Source organism: Bos grunniens, chromosome 5 (assembly GCF_055505025.1).
Source record: "Bos grunniens cultivar Pamir isolate PY7600 chromosome 5, Bosgru_T2T1.0, whole genome shotgun sequence".
Taxonomy (NCBI): Eukaryota; Metazoa; Chordata; class Mammalia; order Artiodactyla; family Bovidae; genus Bos; species Bos grunniens.
Genome location: NC_141169.1, coordinates 68,664,513 through 68,690,938, shown reverse-complemented (window position 1 = coordinate 68,690,938; position 26,426 = coordinate 68,664,513). Strand labels below are relative to the sequence as shown.

General features: G+C 40.2%; 1 protein-coding gene across 3 annotated transcripts in view; it reads left to right on the top strand.

Annotated features, from left to right (window-relative positions):
• GLT8D2 (glycosyltransferase 8 domain containing 2) overlaps positions 1–26,426 on the top strand; it is a 41,985-nt gene that overhangs the window by 2,568 nt on the left and 12,991 nt on the right. Inside the window, exons 1-4 of one of the 3 annotated variants that reach the window (XM_086401071.1) lie at positions 1,398–1,417; positions 16,282–16,328; positions 17,665–17,757; positions 24,035–24,206. In XM_086401071.1, coding sequence (XP_086257197.1) covers positions 16,310–16,328; positions 17,665–17,757; positions 24,035–24,206 — 284 coding nt within the window. In that variant the 5' untranslated portion in view covers positions 1,398–1,417; positions 16,282–16,309. Of the gene's footprint in view, positions 1–1,397; positions 1,418–15,659; positions 16,329–17,664; positions 17,758–24,034; positions 24,207–26,426 lie in introns of those variants that run through there. The other 2 variants (XM_086401069.1, XM_086401070.1) reach the window with 2 other exon arrangements.

Below are 26,426 nucleotides of genomic sequence, written 5' to 3'. Positions count from 1 at the left end.
AACATCAACATCAAAGAAAAAGCCTGGCTATGTTCCCACAAAACATTATTTAGAAAAAAACAAACAGTGATGGCCAGGATCTGGCTGTAGTTTGTCGACACCTGATCTAAGGCCATGTTGTAAAAGAATGCTTGAATCCAATGCAGGAGAAAGCAGGATGGGTCCTCTGCAAAATGAAGACTTCCCTATCCTGTGTATTTTGGTGGATCTGGAGTAAGACCTTCATGCTCCGGCAAAACATAAAAGGGCCAGAGGTGTTTTGTTGAAGGTCAAATTCCTGAGTCCTGGTTTTGTCCTTTTTCTTCTCTTCAAGTGAACCCATGCTCCTGTCCTGTTGATGATTCTGTAGCCTGCCTGGTTTAAGCTGAAGTGCCCTACTGACTGTGTTTTATGCACCTATGAACTCCAGAGTCGAGTCTTATAGAATTCTGTAAAATCACAGATCTTCTTGGCAGTTCTCTTGACCTCTCTGAGATTCAGTTTCCTGGAATAAACTAGGAAGAATAACCTTATAGGGTTGTTGTGGGAATCAAATTAATTTACATGCAAAGGTCTTAGAACAATGTTTGGTTCATGGAAATTACTATGTAAATAATTATCTTTGTAATGCATTATTTCATCTAATCTGCAAAACAGTCCCATTTCACAGATCGGGTTTTGTAAATTGCCCAAGATTACACAGTAAGAAATGAGGCAGAACCAGGATTCAAAGTCACAAAGCCTGTGTTGTTTCCACTCAGGTATATGCTCTGCTGGATTTAAGTCATTCAAAAGTACATTTTAGGAGCCCTCACTTTTATCTTCCTTTTGATTCCCAGATCCTTTCCCATTACTCTTTACCTGAACCCATGGCAGACATTATTAATCAATCACAGTGCTCTCTTTCTCTTTCTTTCTTCCTTCTTTTCTCTCTCTCTCTTTCTTTCTTTTACTGAGTCTGGTGATGGCTTTAGACGCCATCTCCATTTATCAATTCTGAAAGCTCCTACCAACTGATTAGAGTTGGCATGTAAAATAAAACTTACGGGCTCTGATTTTTGGAATACTTTTCTGGAGTCCTTCCCAGTTTTGCCTTTTCTTCCAAGGCAGAGCTAATCCCCTTAGCAACTGCCAGGTCTCAAAACATTCTTTCCAGATTTGGCCGCAGCCCCAAAGTCTGGCATCTGGTAAACAACTCCCCATGCAAGATCCTCCTTGCCACCATTCAGGGCCTTTCCTAAGGATTCCCTCTTTCCAACACTGACTGTGAGGTGACACCCCAGCTGCCTCTTTCTTGCCATCCTGTAGTCAGGCCTATGGGCTCTGAATGTTCAAGGCTTGACTGTTACTATAGAGAAACCACAACACAGAAGTCACTCAGCCTAGGAGAGCTTACAGAGGTGCAGAGGATACAGTTCTGGGCATCCTTGTTGTGAAGGTAAGAGAAAGGCCAAGAATAAAAGCAGAGGGCTTGGGTCTTCTTCCTGGCCTTTCTCTTATTTTTCTTAGGTGTGATAATGGTGTTGTGATTATACAGGAGGATGTCCTTGTCCTTAAGAGATGCATGATGAAGTATTTAGGGCTGAAGATGTGTGTGTGTGTGTGCGTGTGTGTGTGTGTGTGTATGTGTGTGTAAGGAGGGAGGCGGGAAGTGGGGAGAAAGAGAGAAAGGAAAGATGGCAACATGTTACCAATTGGTGAATTTGGTGTAGGGTATATGAAAATTCATTCTTTCAGCTTTTTGTAGACTTGAAATGTTTCAAGTGATAAAGAAAAGGAAAATCAAACAAAAAATAAGGATACTAAAGCTGAGTGTATGTTTCCAATTAATTTGATATAATTATTAAACAATAAAGATAGTCACTGTGACAGCTGTACCAGTGATAGATTGGGGAAGGGGAGGGAGCAGAGATTCCAGATGTAGAAGTCTAGGCGGGAAGTTCCTGCAGAGTTAATGAGTGAGATGAGGCAGGAGAGAAAGGAGAGGGGTTAAGAAACACGAGGTGAAGCTGTCAGAATCAGAGGTTGGTTGGATAAGGGATTGGGAGGAAGCAGAGGAGGATGCCCAGAGAACACCAAAGGAGCTTCTGTGGGGCAGCTGCTGATTTCAGGTGAGAACAGATGATGTTTGATGTTCTTGTGCAGCTTCCTGGAGGAGAGGGCCACTTGCTTATCCCTCCCTCTAGGAGGAAATATTTTTGAGAGTTTATATCTCTGGTCACTTGTACTGGGCATATGGCAATGAACAAAAACAGACAAAATACCCTACATCTATGGAACTTGTAGCCTATCGTTGGATGTTGGTGGTTTAGTTGCTAAGTCGGTGTCCAACTTTTGTGACCCCATGGACTATAGCCTGCCAGGCTCCTCTGTCCATGCGATTCTACAGGCAAGAATACTGGAGTGGGTTGCCATTTCCTTCTCCAGGGGATCTTTCTGACCCAGGAATCAAACTCAGATCTCCTGCATTGCAGGCAGATTCTTTATCAACTGAGCTACGAGGGAATCCCCTGCTGTTGGCAGCAGACAGACAATAAGCCAGTGAAAAATGGGCAGCATGTTGGATGGTGGTCATTGCTGAGAAGAATATAGACTTCCCTGGCAGGCCAGTGGTTAAGACTCTGTGCTCCCAATGCAGGGGGCATTCAATCCCTGATTGGGGAAATAAGAAGTAATACATGTATTGCTGGGGTTAGGGGGTTTTTGCCTGAGTCTGAGCAAAGTGAAGAAGTGGGCCATGTGGATATCTGGGAGGAGTGTTCTGGGTGAAGGGAACATCATTCCAGGTGCCAGGAGTGTAAGGGGCTCTGAGGCAGAAGAGTGTCTGGCAAGGAGGGCAGTGTGATCGGGTGAGATCTTATAGGACACTGTATGGACTTCAGCTTCTACTCCAAGAGAAATAGAGAGGCCTCGGAGAATTCTGAACAGAAATCTAATATAAAAAATAATCAATTGAAGGGGGACAAAGACCGTATCATCTTGTCAAAGGATAATGTTGATCAGGCCAGGGCGAAGACAGTACAGGTGATGATGCTGATTAGGCCAGGGTGAAGGCAGTACAGGTGGTGAAGATTCTGGATGTATTTTGAAGGTGGAACTGACAGGCTTTGTTGTCAATCCATCTGTAGGGAAGGAGAAACAGAGGAGTCAGGGACAAAACCAAGCTTATTTTCATGAGCAATTATAAGAATGGAGTTGGGAAAGATGATGGTGGGGAAACATCAGGAGCTAAGATTTCGACATGAGGATGCCTCCAAGTGGAGATGCCCAGAGACACTTGGCTTTAGGAGTCTGGAGTCCACATGAGAGAAATGGGCTGCAGGCAGTAATTTGGGAGTAATTAGCATGTAAATGGTATCTCAAGCCAGGAGGGGCTTCCCAGGTGTGAGGTGGTAAGGAATCCACCTGCCAATGCAGGAGACGTAGGAGATGCAGTTTCAATTCCTGGGTTGGGAAGATCCTCTGGAGAAGGAAATGGCAACCCACTCCAGTATTCTTGCCTGGGGAATCCCTTGGACAGAGGAGCCTGGTGAACTTACAGTCCACGGGGTTGCAAAGACTCGGACAAAACTGAGCTACTGAGCATGCATGCATTCAATCCAGGAAACAGGGTGAGACTGCCTAAGGCAAGAGTTTAGAGAGAGAAGAAATAAAAAATTGAGTCTTGAGTTGTTCCACCATTTAGAAGTTCTGGAGATGAGGGAATAGCCGAAGAATCTGAGAATGAGTGATCACACAGTGGGTGGGAAAGCAGGCAAGTGTGGGGTTCCATAGGCTACACACAGGATGTGTGTAGAGTGGGAGAGAGCTGGCAGGTGGTCTGCACGGCCATGCAACAGGTCCTCTTCCATGTAGGAATGAGTCTTGTGATGCATTGCCTTGCTGGCAGGGGCCATATTAGCTCAGAAGAGCTCTCTCAGCCTCTGCCCCAGTTTCTCTTGGCCCCAGATCTCTGCTTCTTACTCTGTGTCTTCTTAAGGTATCCTGCAGCCGTTCCCTCTAGCTCTCGTCCCTGATCTCTCCCATTGTTCTTCTACCCCTTTACACTTCTGCTCCCTCTGCCAAATCCACACCATCAGCTCCTCTCTAAAAGATGCAAACATCTCTTGGGCACCTACTTAATTAGAACGCTTTGGCCTGCAAGTATTGGAAACACCACTTTACAGCAGCTTAAATGGAATATGCCACCATCAGAGATGAGATGAAATTGTAAAGAGAGGGAGAAAGATGCCAATCAGGCGTACTGAATCTCTATAACAATCTCATATTCTTTTTAAAAAGTAAACAAAAGAAGTTTTTTCTTGGAAACCTTCTCAAGAACTCCTCTCAGCCTTGCATTTCAAAATCACCTTAGAAGTTTTCCTATAAGAATTTGTTTCAGGAATTCCCTTCCTTGGCTCACCACTGCTGTGCCTTGCAGTTAGATGTGCCATATCAGGTTTCTGAAGCCTCTTATTTTATCTCAAACAGAGTTTAGAGTTGACAACATGCTGGACAGGAAAAGATACCACCCTTTTCAGATGTATGACCTCAGTAGTTAGAGTAACCGAGCACTCAGGGGAAAGTGGACCAACTTCCCTGGGAGCTGTGAATTTCATCAACACACATTGACATCTGTTACCTGGAGCCCACCTCCCCTGCCTTTGGCGTAGCCAAAATAGCTCTTCTAGAGTCCTGTGGTTAAAGAGCATCAGCTTTGAAGTCAGAAAGCCCTAATTTCAAATCCCTGTCACACCATTTATATACTAGCTGCGTGATTTTGAGCAAGTCACTCTCTCTAAGTCACAGTTTCCTCGTTTGAAAAATGGAATTAGTGATATATCCATCTGAGTTTATTCATAAGAATTAAAAAAGATAATAATGTACCTAAATGGTCAACATAGATCTGGGTGCAAATTAAGCTCTGTAAATGGTACCTGTTATTATCGTCTGGCCCCTGCAAGCTTCTCTCTAAATGTGCATACTGTTTTGGTTACAAGGAATGCATTTGTAAGGATCCTTGTTTGCAAGAAACGGAACGTCATTTCAAAGCTGTTTAAGGAAAAGACAGGAATTTACTGGGTTGGCTGACTGGGATATCCAGGGAGGAGCTGGCCTCAGGAATTCAGAGCCCAGAGCCTTCTGGCCTCCCTCTCATTCTCTCCCGTGGTGCTAGATGGTCTTTGGAATGGAACAGATATGTGGTCAAAGACCATGTTAGGTTGACAACGCCTCAAAAAGTTAGCTTAACACATATCATCTAGAATAGTAGGTGGATAAAAAGTACCTGAAACCAGTCTCAGAACAATCATAAATAATGTGCTTTTTGACTCAATTCTTCCCCAAGTTCATGAGGAGAAAAGGAAAAGGGCCATTGCCAATGCACTCAGAGCTCCTCGGTGTGCAGTCTGAACCCCGGGAAAATGAAAGAGGCATTGTAGCCAGTTGTTTACAGTGAATTAAAGGCTTGAATCAAATCCCTGTTGAAGCATTTCCCCAGATCACTGCCAACAAGTTCTCAAAACACTTTGGTTCATAAGGAATCCCTGGAGTACTATGATACCTTGCCTTTCCTGATTTCATCCCTTGGGGTGTCTCTGTCATGTTGCTAATTCCTAAAGGTTAATAATCTTTGTTTGCCAACTGTTACCTCTGGTCAAATATCAAGTTCAGAAGTTCCTTAGAAGGAGAAAAATTAAGAAGCATCAATTTAATTTTAAAATAAACTTTGAGTTTTCAAGACAAATTGTTATTTATGGCAAATTAGCTATTTTTCTTTCTCTTCTTTTTTTTTTTTTTAAGATAAATGAAATCAGTTTTCAGCTCTTGGAAAATGCCACAAAGAAATGATTGAATATGTGACAAATTTTAATTTTAGGTTTCCAAGCTAAAATGAATTTTAAAATCTAAAATTCTAATGATTATACTTCATGTTTTTTCATCTAACTTACCCTGCTATCTTCTGCTTCTCTTAATGCCCACTGCTTCTTCTAATGAACATATAAGATATTATGATAATCATATAGATAAATGGGGAACTGGGACAACCGGGAAGCAGAGTTATAAGAGGTATATTTTGAGAGCAGAGAGTTTGTTAGCTCTCTTGAATTTTCAGAGCACAGATAAAATACTCCAGAATATTGTGCAAAGATAGAATGGATTTGGGGAAATGTTTGGTTGAAACTTTTTAATGATATATCAGCCCTTTTCCTGTCTCCTTAAGTCTGGTGCTACTTGGAAAATGTTGAATCTTTATTTGATGATATAAGTTACTTTTTAGCCACTGATTGCTATCCAGATCTATAATTCTTGTAAAACGCATAGGAGAGAATAAGAAATCTTCTTTAGAACACATGTCATCCTTTAGATTCAAACTCCTTGACAAATTAAACATTAAAGAAAAAAAATCAATTCGAGGGAAAGGATAGTCTTCTCAACAAATGGTCCCAGAGCAACTGGACATTTATATGATTAAAAATGAAGTTTCACCTATACCTCATGCCATATAAAAAAAAAAAGACTCAAAATGGAAATATAAAACTATAAAACTCTCAGAAGGAAATGCAGGGGAAACTCATCATGACCTTGAGTTAGACTAAAGTTCTCAGATATGACATTGAAAGCATGACATGAAAAAGAAAAAAACTGATGAAATGGACATCATCAATATTGAAAACTTTTGCTTTGCAAAATTTGTTATTAGAAGATTGAAAAGAAGAGCCATCTGCTGGAGGAAAGTATTTGCAAATCACATATCTAAGAAAAGACTTGTATCCAGAATATGTAAAGAACTCTCAAAACTCAAAAATAAGAAAGGGACTTTCTTGGTGGTCCAGTGGTTAGGACCCTGTACTTTCAATGCAGGGGGGTGTGAGTTCAATCCCTGGTCAGGGAACTAAGATCCCTCATGCCACAGAGTGTGGCCAAAAAAATCAAAAGGAACAAATTATGGATACATACAACAGCAAGTATGAATCCCAAATGTCTCTTGCTAAGCAAAAGAAGAGTTTCAGGGACTTCCCTGGTGGTACAGTGGATGGGAATCCATCTGTCAATGCAGGGGACACAGGTTTGATCCCTGGTCTGGGAAGATTACGCATGCCGTGGAGCAACTAAGCCAGTACACCACAATTACTGAACCTGTGTTCTAGAGCCTGAGAGTGGCAACCACTGAGCCCTTGTGCCCTAAAGCCTGTGTTCCGCAACCAGAGAAGCCACTGCATTGAGAAGCCCACACACTGCCACTAGAGAGTAGCCCCCGATTGCCACAACTAGAAAAAAGCCCACTCAGCAGCAAAGACCCAGCACAGCCAAAAATAACTAACTAAAGAAGAGTCTCAAAAGACTGTAAAGTGTGTGATTCCATTCATATGATGTTCTGGACGTGGCAAAACTATAGGGACAGAGACTAGATCAGGGGTTACCAGGGGCTAGGTGTCAGGTTGAGTCCATCTGCGAGAGGGCAATGCAGGGGAATTCCTTGGAGGTGCTGGAATTGTTCTTTATTGCATTTGCTGGGATTATCACAAGAATTTCTGCATGTGTTAAGAATCACAGAATGGTACAACTAGAAAAGTGAATTTTACTATAAGTAAAAATTTAAACATGAAAAAAAAATCAACAAATCAAATTTTGAAGCTGATCTGATATGCCTTTAATCACTGACATGTCACAAGAAGGAAGTCTTTTTTTTTTAAAAAAAAGCAAGTATACTGAATTTTATTATATGTCACCGGTTGTGTTTCCCTGAGTGAAGCGCTCTTTCTAATTATGGAAGTTGACAATAGGAAATTTATGGAAATCTAGGACACTACAAAGAAATGACCTTGTCAACATATTTCAAGTATCTTGGCAGAATAGTTCTTATAAGGCCAATTCTTTATTCTTTGAAGAGGTAGTTGCCTCTCCTGTTAAAAGAAATTGTTCCTGTAATATATCTAGCTGATAGATGGCTTGGAATTTGCTATGCATTTGTCTCAAGCAAAAGAAGTAAGAAGTTGTTCTGGGAGAAGATAAGGATGGTTGATGATGTGACAGCCACTCTTTGTTGTGTGTGTGTGTGCGTGCGCACGTGTGCGCATGTGTGTTTAGCTTCTCTTGTACTTAACTATTTATTTGACTGAGTAGATAATGCGTTTATGTCATTCAACATTCTAGGGGTGCCAAGGCTTCTGTTTAACAGTCAGAACAGACCAGTGGGACATCAGTGTTGCCCATTTTAATTGATTGGTGTTGAGAGCCATATTGGTTATTTAGTAAGTCCTGTAAGATTACCAAGTGAAAAGTCTCCTTCTGTTTGTGTCCTGGGCCCTTTTTTATTTTCTATAATGTTCAGTGGAGAGGCAGGTGTTTCAACACTGGTCTATATGAAGTTGTGAAAAGACAGATATTGTACTTACTCCTGGCAGTGTACAGCTATGAAAAACAGGCAAATCCTATCCCAGATCAGTCTCTGGCATGCCTTCAGCCTTCCTTTGAGGGCTTTCTTTTTCATTTGTGCTCCTCACCCCTGGCAGTCACCTTGAGAATCAACCTGCTCCTCTCCTACTGTTTGCCTGGGACACTTTCTCATTCTGCAGTGCACAACAGGCCACCCCCGAGTTCCTCCCCAGCCCACCCCCATTCCCTGCCACACACACACACACACACACACACACACACACACTCTGTGAGTCTGGGGCTACAAAAAGCTACAGCACAAACCTGGCAAATCTTCCCAAAGAAGCAATTTTACTAGATGAAGTGAAACATTAAAAACGTCAGTTTTCTCTGACACCTTAACCTAGCTGTCCATTGAATCAGCCCCAGAAATTCTGTAATCTTTAACCTAAAATGTGCAGATGCTTAAAGTGTCCATAGATACATTTCATTTTCTCAGGCACTTAGATGAGAAAAAATGAATCTTTAATTTCACTAATCTCTCCTTAAAATTGAGCATTTCCTTCCCTTGTGAATATAGGCAACAAATCACAAAAATTGTGGTACCTGTGACTTCATTATCAGTATAAATCAGATGTTTTCATATTACATTACACTTGTTACAAATATCTCACATTTTTAAAAGTTCGTCACTACCTCAAGTTACAGTAAGTATTCTACCTGCTAATATTCCTTGTTATTTAATAAAGAAGTGTGTTTGTTGGTAGATCACAAATATGTTTTTTTCCCCCAATATTCTGATGGCTTGCTTTAAAATTTTATCATTGATTTTCTTTGTAACAAAATGTACCTTTTAAGCTTTTAAAGATATTCTGGGAAGAGATCTGTAGGATTCACCAAACTTCTGAGATATTTGTGTCAAAAAAGGTTAAGATTCTAGCCATCTACCATTGATTTGGCGATTCAGAGGAAATTAACTCTCCTTTCCCTGATGCAATATTCCCTCCAAACTTTATACCAGTCCTTGACGGCTTCCATTCTCCTGTCCAATACCCACAGAGCTTTATAGATCAGTTGCTTCTCTCTCCCACCCTCCATGTTCAAAATAAAGAACATGCCCTCTTCCCTTGATTCCTCTCAAATACAGCAACATGTGTCTTTAGATTCATGGGAAAAGCAGTGTGGAGGCAGGGTGGGGATTAGAAGGTGCAGAGCATGGCAGAGGCTGCAGACTGAGTATTGAAAATTCCAGTTCTTTGAAAGTCCTGAGAGCCCATCTGTACAGGGAAAGAAGTTCTTTTTGTTGCTGTTAATTTATTTTTTAATTGAAGGATAATTGCTTTACAGAATTTTTTGTTTTCTGTCAAACATCAACATGAATCAGCCATAGGTATACATATATCCCCTCCCTTTTGAACCTCACTCCCATCTCCCTCCCCACCCCACCCCTCTAGGTTGATACAGAGCCCCTGTTTGAGTTTCCTGAGCCATACAGCAAATTCCCGTTGGCTATCTATTTTACATATGGTAATGTAACTTTTCCGTGTTACTCTTCCCATACTTCTCACCCTCTCCTCCCCTCTCCCCATGTCCATAAGTCTATTCTCTATGTCTGTTTCTTCATTGCTGCCCTGTAAATAAATTTTTCAGTACCATTTTTCTAGATTCCATATATATATATATATGTATATGTGTGTTAGAATACAATATTTATCTTTCTTTTTCTGATTCACTTCACTCTGTATAACAGGTTCTAGATTCATTCATCCACCTCATCAGAACTAACTCAAATGCATTCCTGAGGCCTGGCGTGCTGTGATTCATAGGGTTGCAAAGAGTCAGACACCACTGAGCTACTGAACTGAACTGAACTGAATATTCCATTGTGTATATGTACCACAACTTCTTTATCCATTCATCCGTCAGTGGACATCTAGGTTGCTTCCATGTTCTGGCTATTGTAAATAGTGCTGCAATGAACAATGGGATACATATGTCTTTTTCAATTTTAGTTTCCTCAGGGTATATGCCTAGGAGTGGGATTGCTGGGTCATATGGTGGTTTTATTCCTGGTTTTTAAAAAATCTCCATACCGTCTTCCATAGTGGCTGTATCAGTTTACACTCCCACCAACAGTGCAAGAGCGTTCCCTTTTCTCCACACCCTCTCCAGCACTTATTGTTTGTAGATTTTTTGATGATGGCCATTCTGACTGGTGTGAGATGACATCTCATTGCGGTTTTGATTTGCATTTCTCTAATAATGAGCAATGTTGAGCATCTTTTCATGTGTTTGTTAGCCATCTCTGTGTCTTCTTTGGAGAAATGTCTGTTTAGGTCTTTTCCCCACTTTTTGATTGGGTTGTTTGTTTTCCTGGTATTGAGTTGTATGAGCTGCTTGTATATTTTGGAAATTAATCCTTTGTCAGTTGTTTCATTTGCTATTATTTCTTCCCATTCTGAGGGTTGTCTTTTCACCTTGCTTATAGTGTCATTTGCTGTGCAGAAGCTTTTAAGTTTAATCAGGTCCCACTTGTTTACTTTTGTTTTTATTTCCATCACTCTAGGAGGTGGGTAATAGAGGATCTTGCTTTGATTTATGTCATCGAGTGTTTTGCCTACGTTTTCCTCTAAGAGTTTTATAGTTTCTGGTCTTACATTTAGTTCTTTAGTCCATTTTGAGTTTATCTTTGTGTATGGTGTTAGGAAGTGTTCTAATTTCATTCTTTTACATGTAGCTGTCCAGTTTTCCCATCACCATTTATTGAAGAGGCTGTCTTTGCCCCATTGTGTATTCTTGCCTCCCTTGTCAAAAATAAGGTACCCATAGGTGCATGGATTTATTTCTGGGCTTTCTATCTTGTTCCATTGGTCTATATTGTTGTTTTTGTGCCAGTATCATACTGTTTTGATGACTGTAGCTTTGTAGTATAATCTGAAGTCAGGAAGGTTGATTCCTCCAGTTCCATTCTTCTTTCTCAAAACTGCTTTGGCTATTTGGGGTCTTTTGTGTTTCCATATGAATTGTAAAATTTTTTGTTCTAGTTCTGTGAAAAATGCCATTGGTAATTTGATCACATTGAATCTGTAGATTGCATTTGATAGTATAGTCATTTTCACAATATTGACTCTTCCTACCCAGGAAGATTGACTATCTCTCTGTTTATGTCATCTTTCATTTCTTTCATCAGTGTCTTATCATTTTCTGTATAAAGTTCTTTTGTCTCCTTAGGTAAGTTTATTCCTAGATATTTAATTCTTTTTGTTGCGTGGTGAATGCAATTGATTCCTTCATTTCTCTTTCTGATTTTTCATTGTTAGTGTATAGAAATGCAAGTGATTTATGTGTATTGCTTTTGTATTCTGCAACTTTGCTGAATTCACTGAGTAGCTCTAGCAATTTTCTGATACTATCTTTAGGGTTTTCTATGTACATCTGCAAACAGTGAGAGCTTTACTTCTTCTTTTCTGATCTAGATTCCTTTTATTTCTTTTTCTTCTCTGATTGCTGTAGCTAGGACTTCTAGAACTATGTTGAATAATAGTGGTGGAAGTGGATACCCTTATCTTGTTCCTGATCTTAGGGGGAATGCTTTCAGTTTTTCACCATTGAGAATAATGTTTGCTGTAGGCTTATCATATATGGCCTTTACTATGTTGAGGTAGGTTCCTTCTATGCCCATTTTTTGCAGAGTTTTCTTGAGAAATCTGTATGCAGGTCAGCAAGCAACAGTTAGAAATGGACATGGAACAACAGACTGGTTCCAAATAGGAAAAGGAGTACGTCAAGGCTGTATATTGTCACCCTGCTTATTTAACTTCTATGCAGAGTACATCATGAGAAATGCTGGACTGGAAGAAACACAAGCTGGAATCAAGATTGCTGGGAGAAATATCAACAACCTCAGATATGCAGATGACACCACCCTTATGGCAGAAAGTGAAGAGGAACTAAAAAGCCTCTTGATGAAAGTGAAAGTGGAAAGTGAAAAAGTTGGCTTAAAGCTCAACATTCAGAAAATGAAGATCATGGCATCTGGTCCCATCACTTCATGGGAAATAGATGGGGAAACAGTGGAAACAGTGTCAGACTTTATTTTTTTGGGCTCCAAAATCACTGCAGATGGTGATTACAGCCATGAAATTAAAAGATGTTTACTCCTTGGAAGGAAAGTTATGAGCAACCTAGATAGCATATGCAAAAGCAGAGACATTACTTTGCCAACAAAGGTCCATCTAGTCAAGGCTATGGTTTTTCCAGTGGTCATGTATGGATGTGAGAGTTGGACTGTGAAGAAGGCTGAGTGCTGAAGAATTGATGCTTTTGAACTGTGGTGTTGGAGAAGACTCTTGAGAGTCCCTTGGACTGCAAGGAGATCCAACCAGTCCATTCTGAAGATCAGCCCTGGGATTTCTTTGGAAGGAAGGATGCTAAAGCTGAAACTCCAGTACTTTGGCCACCTCATGTGAAGAGTTGACTCATTGGAAAAGACTCTGATGCTGGGAGGGATCGGGGGCAGGAAGAAAAGGGGACGACAGAGGATGAGATGGCTGGATGGCATCACTGACTCGATGGACGTGAGTCTGAGTGAACTCCAGGAGTTGGTGATGGACAGGGAGGCCTGGCGTGCTGCGATTTACGGGGTCGCAAAGAGTCGGACACGACTGAGCGACTGAAGTGAACTGAATCATAAATGGGTGCTGAATTTTGTCAAAGGCTTTTTCTGCATCTATTGAGATGATCATATGGTTTTTATCTTTCAATTTGTTAATATAATGTAACACATTGATTGATTTGTGTATATTGAAGAATCCTTGCATCCCTGTAATAAACCCAACTTGATCATGGTGTATGAGCTTTTTGATGTGTTGCTGAATTCTGTTTGCTAAAATTTTGTTGAGGATTTTTGCATCTATGTTCATCAGTGATATTGGCCTGTAGTTTTCTTATTTTGTGTTGTCTTTGTCTGGTTTTAGTATCAGGGTGATGGTGGCCTCATAGAATGAGTTTGGAAGTGTTCCTCTGCAATTTTTTGAAAGAGACTTAGAAGGATAGGCATTAGCCCTTCTCTAAATGTTTGATTAAATTCTCCTGTGAAACCATCTGGTCCTGTGCTTTTGCTTTTTGGGAGATTTTTGATCACAGCTTCAATTTCAGTGCTTGTACTTGGGTTGTTCATAATTTTTATTTCTTCCTGGTTCAGTCTTGGAAGATTGAACTTATATAAGAATCTGTCCATTTCTTCCAGGTTTTCCATTTTATTGTCATATAGTTGTTCATAATAGTCTCATAATCCTTTAAATTTCTGCATTGTCTGTTGTAACCTCTTCTTTTTCATTTCTAATTTTGTTGATTTCATTCCTCTCTCTTTTGTTCTTGATGAGTCTGGCTAAGGGTTTGTCAATTTTGTTTATCTTCTCAAAGAAATAGCTTTTAGTTTTATTAATCTTTACTATTATTTCTTTCATTTCTTTTTCATTTATTTCTGCTTGGATCTTTATGATTTTCCTTCCATTAATTTTGGGGTTTTTTTTTTCTTCTTTTTCCAGTTGTTTTAGGTATAAAGTTAGGTTGTCTATTTGATGTTTTTCTTGTTTCTTGAGGTAGGATTGTATTGCTATACACTTCCCTCTTAGAACTGCTTTTGCTGCATCCCATAGGTTTTGAGTTGTGTTTTCATTGTCATTTGTTTCTAGAAATTTTTTGATTTCCCTTTTGATTTCTTCAGTAACCTGTTGGTTATTTAGAAATGTGTTGTTTAGTAAGTTCTAATGGGTGGTTGACAGCTCCTGTCCCAGGACCTTTCTCCACCTTACATGCTGTTCTTCTGGGGCTGTGGCCAAACCACCAGATTCCAGCTCATCATTTACTCTTAGCTTTCTTCTTCTCTTACCTCTATCCATTCATCTATGCATAGAAAACCTGGATTTCACAATGAAAAGTTTTCTTCCCAAAAAGAGCTCTTCTGACAATGAAAGGAACTATTTTTTCAGATATTTTTGTAACAGTTGACATGAATTTAAAGGTAAAGCAAGAAACTTGTTAGATATTTTCAACTCACTGTGGATGACTTTGAGTGTCTGCTTTCCTTTATCATAAGAATCTCTGTGGGAATGTTTGAAAAACATTACTTTAGGGATTTAAGGAAGACAAAGGTGGATGAAGGGGGCTACATGCACTTAAAATAAAATCCATACTCCTTTACTGACCCCCACAGTTTGTCTTCAGCCTCTTCTGGTCAGTCTTTCCCTTAGTCCGCTATGTTCCAGCTACACTGAGCCTCTTGTGATACTTAGGATCCTCAGCCCCAGGGCCTTTGCACTTGCTGTTCCCTTTGCCTGGTATGCTCTTCTGCATTCTCTCCACTGGCTCCTGCTCTTTCTCCTGATCAAATGTCATCTCCTCAAGGCTTTTCCTGATTTGTCTTCAAGATGCTTCCCTACCTCTATTCATCTTTATTACAGCAGCTCTGTTGTTTCCTTTATGTCTAATTATTTCAGTCATAATCTACTGATAAGTATTTTGTTTGTTACATTTTAATATCTGTTTTTCCCACTGAATATAGCTTCATGATGTTAGGGACCAGGACTAGTTTGTTCATTATTGCATCCCCAGGACATAGCACAGTGCTGGACTTTTAGTAGGATCTCAGTAAATGTTTACTGAATGAATGATTGAATGGGGTGTAAAGTGTACTCCTCTAAGGATGGTTCTGTTTTCTTACTGTTTCTTAAAGATGTAGGAGCATCCTTATCAAAGGAAGGAAGTTATGATAGCAGAGGAAAAGGCATGGAATTTATAGTTTATATCAAGGAAACTTTCTTATGTGACATTTCTTTTAGTTAGTGCCATCTGACCTGCTAACCCAGGGAACTCACATGGCTGTTCTTTCTTTCTTTCTTTCTTTAGTTATTTATTTGGAGGCTAATTGCTTTACAATATTGTGGTGGTTTTTGCCATACATTGACATGAATCAGCCATGGGTGTACATGTGTCCCCCATCCTGAACCCTCCTCCCACCTCCCTCCCCATCCCATCCCTCAGGGTCATCCCAGTAAACCGGCCCAAGCGCCCTGTCTCATGCATCGAACCTGGACTGGCAATCTATTTCACATATGGTAATATACATGTTTCAATGCTATTCTCTCAAATCATCCCACCCTTGCCTTCTCCCACAAAGCCCAAAAGTCTGTTCTTTACCTCTGTGTCTCTTTTGCTGTCTCACATATAGGGTTATTGTTACCATCTTTCTAAATTCCACTATATGCATTAATATACTTATTGCTGTTTTTCTTTCTGACTTATTTCACTCTGTATAATAGGCTCCAGTTTCACTCATCTCATTGCTGCTGCTGCTGCTGCTAAGTCGCTTCAGTCGTGTCCGACTCTGTGCAACCCCAGAGACAGCAGCCCACCAGACTCCCCTGTCCCTGGGATTCTCCAGGCAAGAACACTGGAGTGGGTTGCCATTTCCTTCTCCAATGCAGGAAAGTGAACAGTGAAAGTGAAGTCACTCAGTCTTGTCCGACTCTTCACGACCCCATGGACTGCAGCCTACCAGGCTCCTCCATCCATGGGATTTTCCAGGCAAGAGTACTGGAGTGGGGTGCCATTGCCTTCTCCGATCCACCTCATTAGAACTAGTTCAAATGCATTCTTTTTAATAGCTGAGTAATACATTGTGTATATGTACCACAGCTTCTTGAAGAAGGTAAAAGATTCCCATTGGGGGCTTTTTGCACATTTTGTACAACCAGAGAAATCAATCTGAAGAGGTGAGATCTACATTCATGAAATAGTTTCCAAAATTCTAAATTCAGAACAGTTAAGAATGATTATAAAATTTGCCATATATCAAACAGTCAAAGACATAGTCCTTAATAATTGTATTATGACTTTCGGGTTGATTATCTCTTAAACAAAATTTTATTCTTTAATCCACAGGTCACAGTTTTTATCCACGTGAACCCACATGGCTTTGTTACGAAAAAGTAAGATTACAAACTTTGGAAAGTTATGATTTAAAATAGATATTTTGGAGGACTGTTTTGATGCTGGGTCTTCTTCTGTGTCTTCTTTTATTTATTTATTTTTGAATTTTCTTTGATTTTCATGGATAGTTTTCCAAAGGCAATTCTTAGCATTATCATAGGAGGATGATTTCTGTAGAAAGTTAAGTGTTTTGCTCAGGGGTAGATTTTTCATGAGAGTGGTCTGATGGTTCTATAAAAGTTGCAAATATGGTTTATTTTCTCATTTTAAATAAATATTCATGTTTGTGTCTAATTTGTAATTTGTCTTCTTATTCTTAAAGAGTCATCTCAAATTATTTAATCTTATGACACCATTAAAACCTGGATTTGCCTCTGATTTTATATCCATTTGTTTGTGAATCTAGTGGGAAAATAATAACCTAGTTGTGTTACTGTTACCCTCAGAGTAGAGCTGCCCAATGTAGCAGATAAAAAGATGAAATATCCAGTTAGACTTGAATTTCTAATAAACTATGAATAATTTTTTAGTGTAAGTATATCCCCAATACTGAATGGGATATACTTATACTAAAAAAGGGTCAGATGGTAGAGGCATTGGGCTGCTTCCCCAAACTGGCTGTGGGATGGGAATGTTAATCAGTTGTATTGACAAACTCTAAATTTTGTCTCTTGTCTTCTGCTTCTCTGTATTTCTGTTTTAAACTGAGTATAGTACCTGCTTGTCTCTGTCTGAATCTGATAACCCAGAAAGGCAGAGAGGAGATGGTGGGTGTCAGTAAGGCAGAACAACTGAGCTTTAGGAGGTAGCTCTGAAAGGCATCCATGAAGACTGTCCAACTCCTTCCTTTTCCAAATGTGAAGACAAATGCCTAGAGGCCAGAAAATAGATCAGTATGAAGCCAATAAATGAATATCTTGATGCACAAAAATAGTAAATGATAATACATAAGAGTTTTAAAGTCTTTATTGGGCCTTCATGGGCTTTGTTAACTCTCAAAACACCTCTGAAAGGTAATGATTATTATTACAATCCCCATTTAGCAGATGAGCAAACTGAGGCTCAGGGAGGTTAAGTAATCTGTACATCAGACTGCCTGGGAAGAGCCCTGTCTCTTCTTAAACTACACCTGACATCCTTGAGTATCATCAGTATCGTAGATTAACCCTTTACTCCAAATGCTGTCTGCTTAGAGAAAGGTTCTAGATCTGTACTGACATACTGTGTATGTCAGAAATGTCAGGGAGCACATGTGTTCACACTGGCTATTCTAAACTTAATCCACAATTTCAGTTTGACAGGTTAGACTTGAACATGTTTCTATCTTTATTTCAGTTAACCAGGTGTTGCTGTTCCTTCTGATTGTGACCCTCTGTGGGATTCTGTATAAGAAAGTTCATAAGGGGACCATGCTCAGGAATGAAGCAGGTATGAAAAGTGATGCAAGCCAATCACAAAAAGATGAATACTGTGTGATTCCACTAATATGAGACAGAATAGTCAAATTCATGATGACAGAAAACACAGTGATGACTGCCAGGAGCTGAGTGGGTGGGGGAGGGAATTAGTGTTTACTGGGTATAGAGTTTCTGTTTTACAAGATGAAAAGTGTTATGGGGATGGATGATACTGATGGTTGTACAACAGTTGTGAATGTATTTAATACCATTGAACTGTACACTTGAAAATGGTTAAGATGGTAAGATTTTTTTGTAATATATTTATTTGGCTACACCAGATCTTAATTGCAACATGTGAATTCTTAGTTGAGGAATGTGGGATCAAGTTCCCTGACCAGGGATCAAACCCCCAGCCCCCTGCATTGGGCGAACAGAGTCTTAGCCACTGGACCATCAGGGAAGTCCAAGATGGTAAATTTCATGTTGCATATTTTACCACAGTAAAAATGAATATAGAAAAGAATGAAGCAGGTAAGCAGGCACGTAGTCTACCAAGAAGACATACCTAATTGGGACTTCCCTGGCCCAGTGGCCAAGACTCTGAGCTTCCAAATGCAGGGGGCCTGGGTTCAATCCCTGGTCAGGGAACTAGATCCCACATGCCACAACTAAGAGTTTGCATGCCATAACTGATGATGAGCTAAATGAGTGGGATGGGGGAGGCAGTGGAAGGGAGGTCCAAGAGGGGATACATGTATACATGTATACATATAGCTGATTTGCTTTATGGTACAGCAGAAGCTAACACTGAAAAACAGTTATACTCCAATAAATAATAATAATAAAATTTAGACTCTGCATGCCACAACGAAGACCCAGGACAGCTAAATAAAGGAATGAATGAGATGAAATACTTAAGGACACAATTTTAGTCTTTTCAATAGGTGGGTTCAGAGACAAGCAAAAATTTGGTCAGTTTCCCAGGACTTGTTTGTAGAAAACCCACCAAGACTAACATTTTAGTTGTGTTCTAGAGTTATTACTCCTACTCAAACTTTAACACTTATAAGAACCACACAGAGGGTGTGTTAAAACACACTCCTGGCCCCAAGTTTGTTTGTTTGTTTCTTGTTTTTTTTTCCCCAATCTATCTTTTTAAAATTAATTAATTTATTTTTGGCTGTGCTGGGTCTTCGCTGCTGTGCAGGCTTTTCTCTAGTTGCAGAGAGCAGGGGCTGCTTTTCGTTAAGTGCGGTGGCTTCTCTTGTTGCAGAGTGAGGGCTCTGTGCTGGCGTCAGTAGTTGTGGTTTGAGGGCTCTAGAGCACAGGCTCAATAGCTGTGGCGCATAGGCTTAGTTGTACCATGGCCTGTGGGATCTTCCTGGACCAGGGATCAAACCTACGTCTCCTGCATTGGCAGGTGGGTTCTTTATCACCCACCCACCAGGGAAACACCATTTGTCACTTTTTAATCAGCAAAAATAGCCTCATTTAGGGCTTTCCAGGTGATGCTAGTGGTAAAGAATCTGCCTGCCAATACAGGAGATGCAAGAAATCGCTGGGTCAGGAAGATCCCCTGCAGAAGGAAATGGCACCCTACTCCTGTATTCTTGCCTGGAAAATTCCGTGGGCAGAGGAGCCTGGCAGACTACAGTCCTTGGGGTTGCAAAAAGTTGGACATGAGTGACTGAACACGCAAATGGCCTCATTTAACTTAATACTAGGGGGTTAGGGCTTCAGCATCATGCATTTTAGGGATATACAATTCAGTCCACAATAGTATGGAAAGAATGACTCAGTAAATTGCTTTGAGAAAGAGAGAAGGTCATATAAGGCCAAATGTTTTCGAACTTCAAGCTCTTTACTCCTCACATTTCATTTCCTGCCCACAGGCCAACACATTCAGCTGGCTGATGCCACTGCAAACTCCTTTCTCCATGGAAAGAAATGAGTTGCTTTTATAATAGCTGTTAAAAGAATTGTGGTCCACTGGAGAAGGGAATGGCAAACCACTTCAGTATTCTTGCCTTGAGAACCCCATGAACAGTATGAAAAAGCAAAATGATAGGATACTGAAAGAGGAACTCCCCAGGTCAGTAGGTGCCCAATATGCTACTGGAGATCAGTGGAGAAATAACTCCAGAAAGAATGAAGGGATGGAGCCAAAGCAAAAATAATACCCAGCTGTGGATGTGACTGGTGATAGAAGCAAGGTCCGATGCTGTAAAGAGCAGTATTGCATAGGAACCTGGAATGTCAGGTCCATGAATCAAGGCAAATTGGAAGTGGTCAAATAAGAGATGGAAAGAGTGAATGTCGACATTCTAGGAATCAGCGAACTAAAATAGACTGGAATGGGTGAATTTAACTCAGATGACCATTATATCTACTACTGCGGGCAGGAATCCCTCAGAAGAAATGGAGTAGCCATCATGGTCAACAAAAGAGTCCAAAATGCAGTACTTGGATGCAATCTCAAAAACGACAGAATGATCTGTGTTCGTTTTCAAGGCAAACCATTCAATATCACAGTAATCCAAGTCTATGCCCCAACCAGTAACGCTGAAGAAGCTGAAGTTGAACAGTTCTATGAAGACCTACATGACCTTTTAGAACTAACACCCAAAAAAGATGTCCTTTTCATTATAGGGGACTGGAATGCAAAAGTAGGAAGTCAAGAAATACCTGGAGTAACAGGCAAATTTGGCCTTGGAATACGGAATGAAGCAGGGCAAAGACTAATAGAGTTTTGCCAAGAAAATGCACTGGTCATAACAAATACCCTCTTCCAACAACACAAGAGAAGACTCTACACATGGACATCACCAGATGGTCAACACTGAAATCAGATTGATTATATTCTTTGCAGCCAAAGGTAGAGAAGCTCTATACAGTCAGCAAAAACAAGACCAGGAGCTGACTGTGGCTCAGATCATGAACTCCTTATTGGCAAATTCAGACTGAAATTGAAGAAAGTAGGGAAAACCACTAGACCATTCAGGTATGACCTAAATCAAATCCCTTATGATTATACAGTGGAAGTGAGAAATAGATTTAAGGGCCTAGATAGAGTACCTGATGAACTATGGAATGAAGTTCATGACATTGTACAGGAGACAGGGATCAAGACCATACCCATGGAAAAGAAATGCAAAAAAGCAAAATGGCTGTCTGGGGAGGCCTTACAAATAGCTGTGAAAAGAAGAGAAGCGAAAAGCAAAGGAGAAAAGGAAAGATATAAGCATCTGAATGCAGAGTTCCAAAGAATAGCAAGAAGAGATAAGAAAGCCTTCTTCAGCGATCAATGCAAAGAAATAGAGGAAAACAACAGAATGGGAAAGCTAGGGATCTCTTCAAGAAAATCAGAGATACCAAAGGAACATTTCGTGCAAAGATGAGCTTGATAAAGGACAGAAATGGTATGGACCTAACAGAAGCAGAAGATATTAAGAAGGGGTGGCAAGAATACACAGAAGAACTGTACAAAAAAGATCTTCATGACCAAGATAATCACGATGGTGTGATCACTCACCTAGAGCCAGACATCCTGGAATGTGAAGTCAAGTGGGCCTTAGAAAGCATCACTATGAACAAAGTTAGGGGAGGTGATGGGATTCCAGTGGAGCTATTTCAAATCCTGAAAGATGATGCTGTGAAAGTGCTGCACTCAATATGCCAGCAAATTTGGAAAACTCAGCAGTGTCCACAGCACTGGAAAAGGTCAGTTTTCATTCCAATCCCAAAGAAAGGCAATGCCAAAGAATGCTCAAATTACCACACAATTGCACTCATCTCACACGCTAGTAAAGTAGTGCTTAAAATTCTCCAAGCCAGGTTTCAGCAATATGTGAACCGTGAATTTCCTGATGTTCCAGCTGGTTTTAGAAAAGGCAGAGGAACCAGAGATCAAATTGCCAACATCTGCTGGATCATGGAAAAAGCAAGAGAGTTCCAGAAAAGCATCTATTTCTGCTTTATTGACTATGCCAAAGCCTTTGACTGTGTGGATCACAATGAACAGTGGAAAATTCTGAAAGAGATGGGAATACCAGACCACCTGACCTGCCTCTTGAGAAACCTGTATGCAGGTCAGGAAGCAACAGTTAGAACTGGACATGGAACAACAGACTGGTTCCAAATAGGAAAAGGAGTACGTCAAGGCTGTATATTGTCACCCTGCTTAACTTATATGCAGAGTACATCACGAGAAACGCTGGAGTGGAAGAAACACAAGCTGGAATCAAGATTGCCGGGAGAAATATCAATAACCTCAGATATGCAGATGACACCACCCTTATGGCAGAAAGTGAAGAGGAACTAAAAAGCCTCTTGATGAAGGTGAAGGTGGAGAGTGAAAAAGTTGGCTTAAAGCTCAACATTCAGAAAACGAAGATCATGGCATCTGGTCCCATCACTTCATGGGAAATAGATGGGGAAACAGTGGAAACAGTGGCTGATTTTATTTTTTTGGGCTCCAAAATCACTGCAGATGATGACTGCAGCCATGAAATTAAAAGATGTTTACTCCTTGGAAGGAAAGTTATGACCAACCTAGATAGCATATTGAAAAGCAGAGACATTACTTTGCCAACAAAGGTCCATCTAGTCAAGGCTATGGTTTTTCCTGTGGTCATGTATGAATGTGAGAGTTGGACTGTGAAGAAGGCTGAGCGCTGAAGAATTGATGCTTTTGAACTGTGGTGTTGGAGAAGACTCTTGAGAGTCCCTTGGACTGCAAGGAGATCCAACCAGTCCATTCTGAAGATCAGCCCTGGGATTTCTTTGGAAGGAAGGATGCTAAAGCTGAAACTCCAGTACTTTGGCCACCTCATGTGAAGAGTTGACTCATTGGAAAAGACTCTGATGCTGGGAGGGATTGGGGGCAGGAGGAGAAGGAGACGACAGAGGATGAGATGGCTGGATGGCATCACTGACTTGATGGACGTGAGCCTGAGTGAACTCCAGGAGTTGGTGATGGACAGGGAGGCCTGGCATGCTGCGATTCATGGGGTCGCAAAGAGTCGGACATGACTGAGCGACTGAACTGAACTGAAAAGAACTGTTAGAAAGCACATATCCTGACTATTTAATTGGCCATACATTTATATGTGATAAAGTGTTTGGACCACATAAATTTATCCAGTAGCACATTTTTATCCCATTCAGTGTTAAAATTTTAAAAAGCAATCGGTGCTATGAAATACTGCCCAAAAGAACACAATGTTGGCATTGAAAGATGGATATCTGTGGTATGTTATATGAAAAAAGCAAGTTACAGAGACTATGAAAGTATGATTTCATTTTGGTTTTAAAATAATTCATCAAATTTCATGTAATATTTATGCAGTGTGTAGTTTACATGCTTTGGGTGTACATTAAGAAGGGTTTGAGAGACACACACCCACCTGGCAGAAGGTCTGCCTTTGAAATGGAGGCTGAGAGGGCTGCAGAAAACGATCACCATTTACTGGATTCTCTTCTGTTTGGGCTGGAGTTTTTCGAGAAGTGCGTGTTGATTTTTTAATAGACTTTACTTTTTAGGGCAGTTTTAGGTTCACAGCAAAACTGAGCAGAAGGTACAGAGACTTCTCCCATTCCTCCTTCCACCACACATACACACACAGACAAACACATACATACACACACACATACGCACTGCCTCCCCCACTATTAACATCTTGCACCAGAGTGGTACATGTATTACATTCCATGGACTTACATTAACACATCATTATCACCAGTGTCCATAGTTAATTTCTTTCTTTCTTTCTTCTTCTTTTTTTTGGTCATACTACGAGGCATGCAGGATCTTTGTTCCCTGACCAGGCAACAAACCCCTTGCAGTGGAAGCTCTGAGTCCTAAGCACTGAACTTTTGGGGAATCCCCACCAGTGTTCACATTAGGGTTTACCCCTGGTGTTATTCATTCTACAGGTTTTGAGAAATTGATAATGACACTTATCTACTATCATAGAATATAGAATAGTTTCACTCAACCACTTAACCAGTGGACCACCAGGGAAATCCCCACATTCTTTTTAAAGGCAAACACAATCGTTGCACATATACTGACACCAACATCTCACTGGTCAACACTTAGTCACTTAAAGCTGCAAGGGAGTCTAGAAAAATAGTGGTTGGCTACGTGCCAGCTAAATTTCCAATGTTCTGAGAGAAGGAAAGTTGGATATTGGAGAATGATGGACAGTCCCTTCCCCACTGTGTGTCTTCCCCCTGGAGTGGGAAAGACAAGCCGGACTGTGAAATTCCTTCATGTTCCAAGACTCTGCTTCTGATGTTTCCAGATGATGACTCTGAGACCCCGGAGGAGATGGAGGATGAAATTCCGGTGGTGATCTGTGCAGCAGCAGGCAGGATGGGCGCTGCCATGGCCGCCATCAACAGCATCTACAGCAACACTGATGCCAACATCTTGTTTTATGTAGTTGGGCTCCGGAACACTCTGTCCCGAATACGGTAATATGTGTACTGTAGACTCTGGAGTTTTCTACTTCCTTTTTTTTTTTTAAATCAACTTGGTTTTTTTTTTTTGGTTGCTATTTTTGTAGCAATAATATAATAACTTTTTTTGTAGTTATTTTGAGCCCAGGTTGCTCATGGGCTTTCTGTAGTTGCTGCGAGCAGAGGCTACTTTTTGTTGTGGTGGCTTCTCTTGTGGCTGAGCACGGGCTCCAGCTGTGCAGGCTCAGTAGTCACAGCACGTAGGCTCAGTGGTTGTGGCACACAGAGTTAGTTGCTCTGGGACATGTGGAATCTTCCCAGATCAGAGATCAAAACTGTGTCCCCTGCATTGGCAGCTGGATTCTTATCCACTGCACCACCAGGGAAGTCCCTCTACTTCCTTTTAATTGTTCTTATCTTTCCTTATATGGATTCTCTTCTTTCTTGGGTTTGATAAATGTCCTTCAAATTAATGAGAGGATAACCTGAGGTTTACCTGATGGCCTGACAAATGTGTTGCCTGGCTAAGGAAATTTCAGCAAAGCCTCATTAATCTGGTAGGGCAGTGCATTGTTCTACAGAAGAGAATTATTTAATGCATGAAGGAAACCCAATCCTTAAGCCATTTACAAGAGTCTTTTTTCTCAAAGTTTCTCTTTTCTCTGCTTTTCTTAACCTGAGAGGCTATTAATGTAATCATCTAATATAGCTCAGAACCATCATTAATTATAATTCATAAACTGCAAAGTGACTTCTTTCCTATCACACACCATACTAAACCATAAATTGGAGTTGGATTTATAAGAAATAAACAGGAGATAAAATTCTAAATGTATTACTAAATTGCAGGATAGTTGTATAATTTTGGTATGGAGAGTGACTCCCAGACCTCAGGGGGAAAAATGGACAGATTTGACTGCTAATATTAAAAAAATGTTAACTGGTGAAAAACACTGAGTAAAACTGATCACACAACTGATTAGGAAAACTGTCTTCAACATGTATTGTAGAAAAAGGATTACTATCCAAAATGTATAAAGAATTCTTACCAAAAAAATTTTAAAAGACAAGCATATAGTAGAAAAATGAGCACAGAATGCAGACAATTCACAGAACAAAAAGCTATAAATGGCCAGCAAACACGAAAAGATGTTCCATGTTACTAGTAGGGAAAAACAAATTAAAACGATGACATATAGTTGTCCACTCATCAGGATGGTAAATCTAAATAGGACAGCACCATCCTGTGCAGGAAAATAGACATGCTTATTCCTTGTTTGCACAATGCACATTTCATTAATTACTAAAGCATTTTGAGAGGACAGTATGGAAATATCTAATAGAATGGCATTGTATATGTATTTTGATTCACCATTCCATTTCAACAGCTGGGAATATGTACTACAGAAATTCTAGTACATACTACCAAAATATACATACAACAATGTTAATTTCAGCATTACATGAAATAATAAAAAAAATTGCTAAGTGCTTAAATGTCCATCAATGGAATATTTAAATGAACTATGGAATATGATCCAGCTATTAACAAAGAAAGAAGGCATAGAAGATCCCCAAGGCATATTATTAAGTGGAAAATACAAGTTGCAGTACTCCTCATATACTGACCTACTTTATGAATGTCTTAATTCATTTGAATTGCTGTAACCAAATGCCACAGTCTGGATGGTTTGGCTTAAAAACAGGAGAACTTTACTTCTCAAGTTCTGGAGACCAAGAAGCCCAAGATCTAGGGGCCAGCAGATTCATGTCTGGTTAGGGCTCACCTCCTGGCTCATAGCAGGCTGCCTTCTTGCTGTGTTCTCACATGGGGAAGGGATAAGAGAGGTTCACCAGGGTCTCTTTTATAGGAGTACTAACCTCATTCATGGGGGCTCCACCCTCAAGACCTAATCACCTCCTAAAGCCACACCTCCAAATACCACCACACTTGGGATTAGGTTTCAGCATACAAATATGTGGAGGACACAGCATTCAATCTGAAGCAATGAAATGAAAAGCCCCAAACTATAAATGTGTACATGTACATGTATGTATTTCTGTAAGAAAAAAAAAAAGACCCAGAAATACCCCCCCAGCTGTAAAAAGTAATTATTTTTAAGGAGGATGAAAGAAATAGAGAGAACAGTGATGAAGAGAAGTTCAAGGTATTTTAAGTGTTGTTTCCATCATTTATAAGGAGAATGTATTCATGTTTGATTTTTATGATCAGAT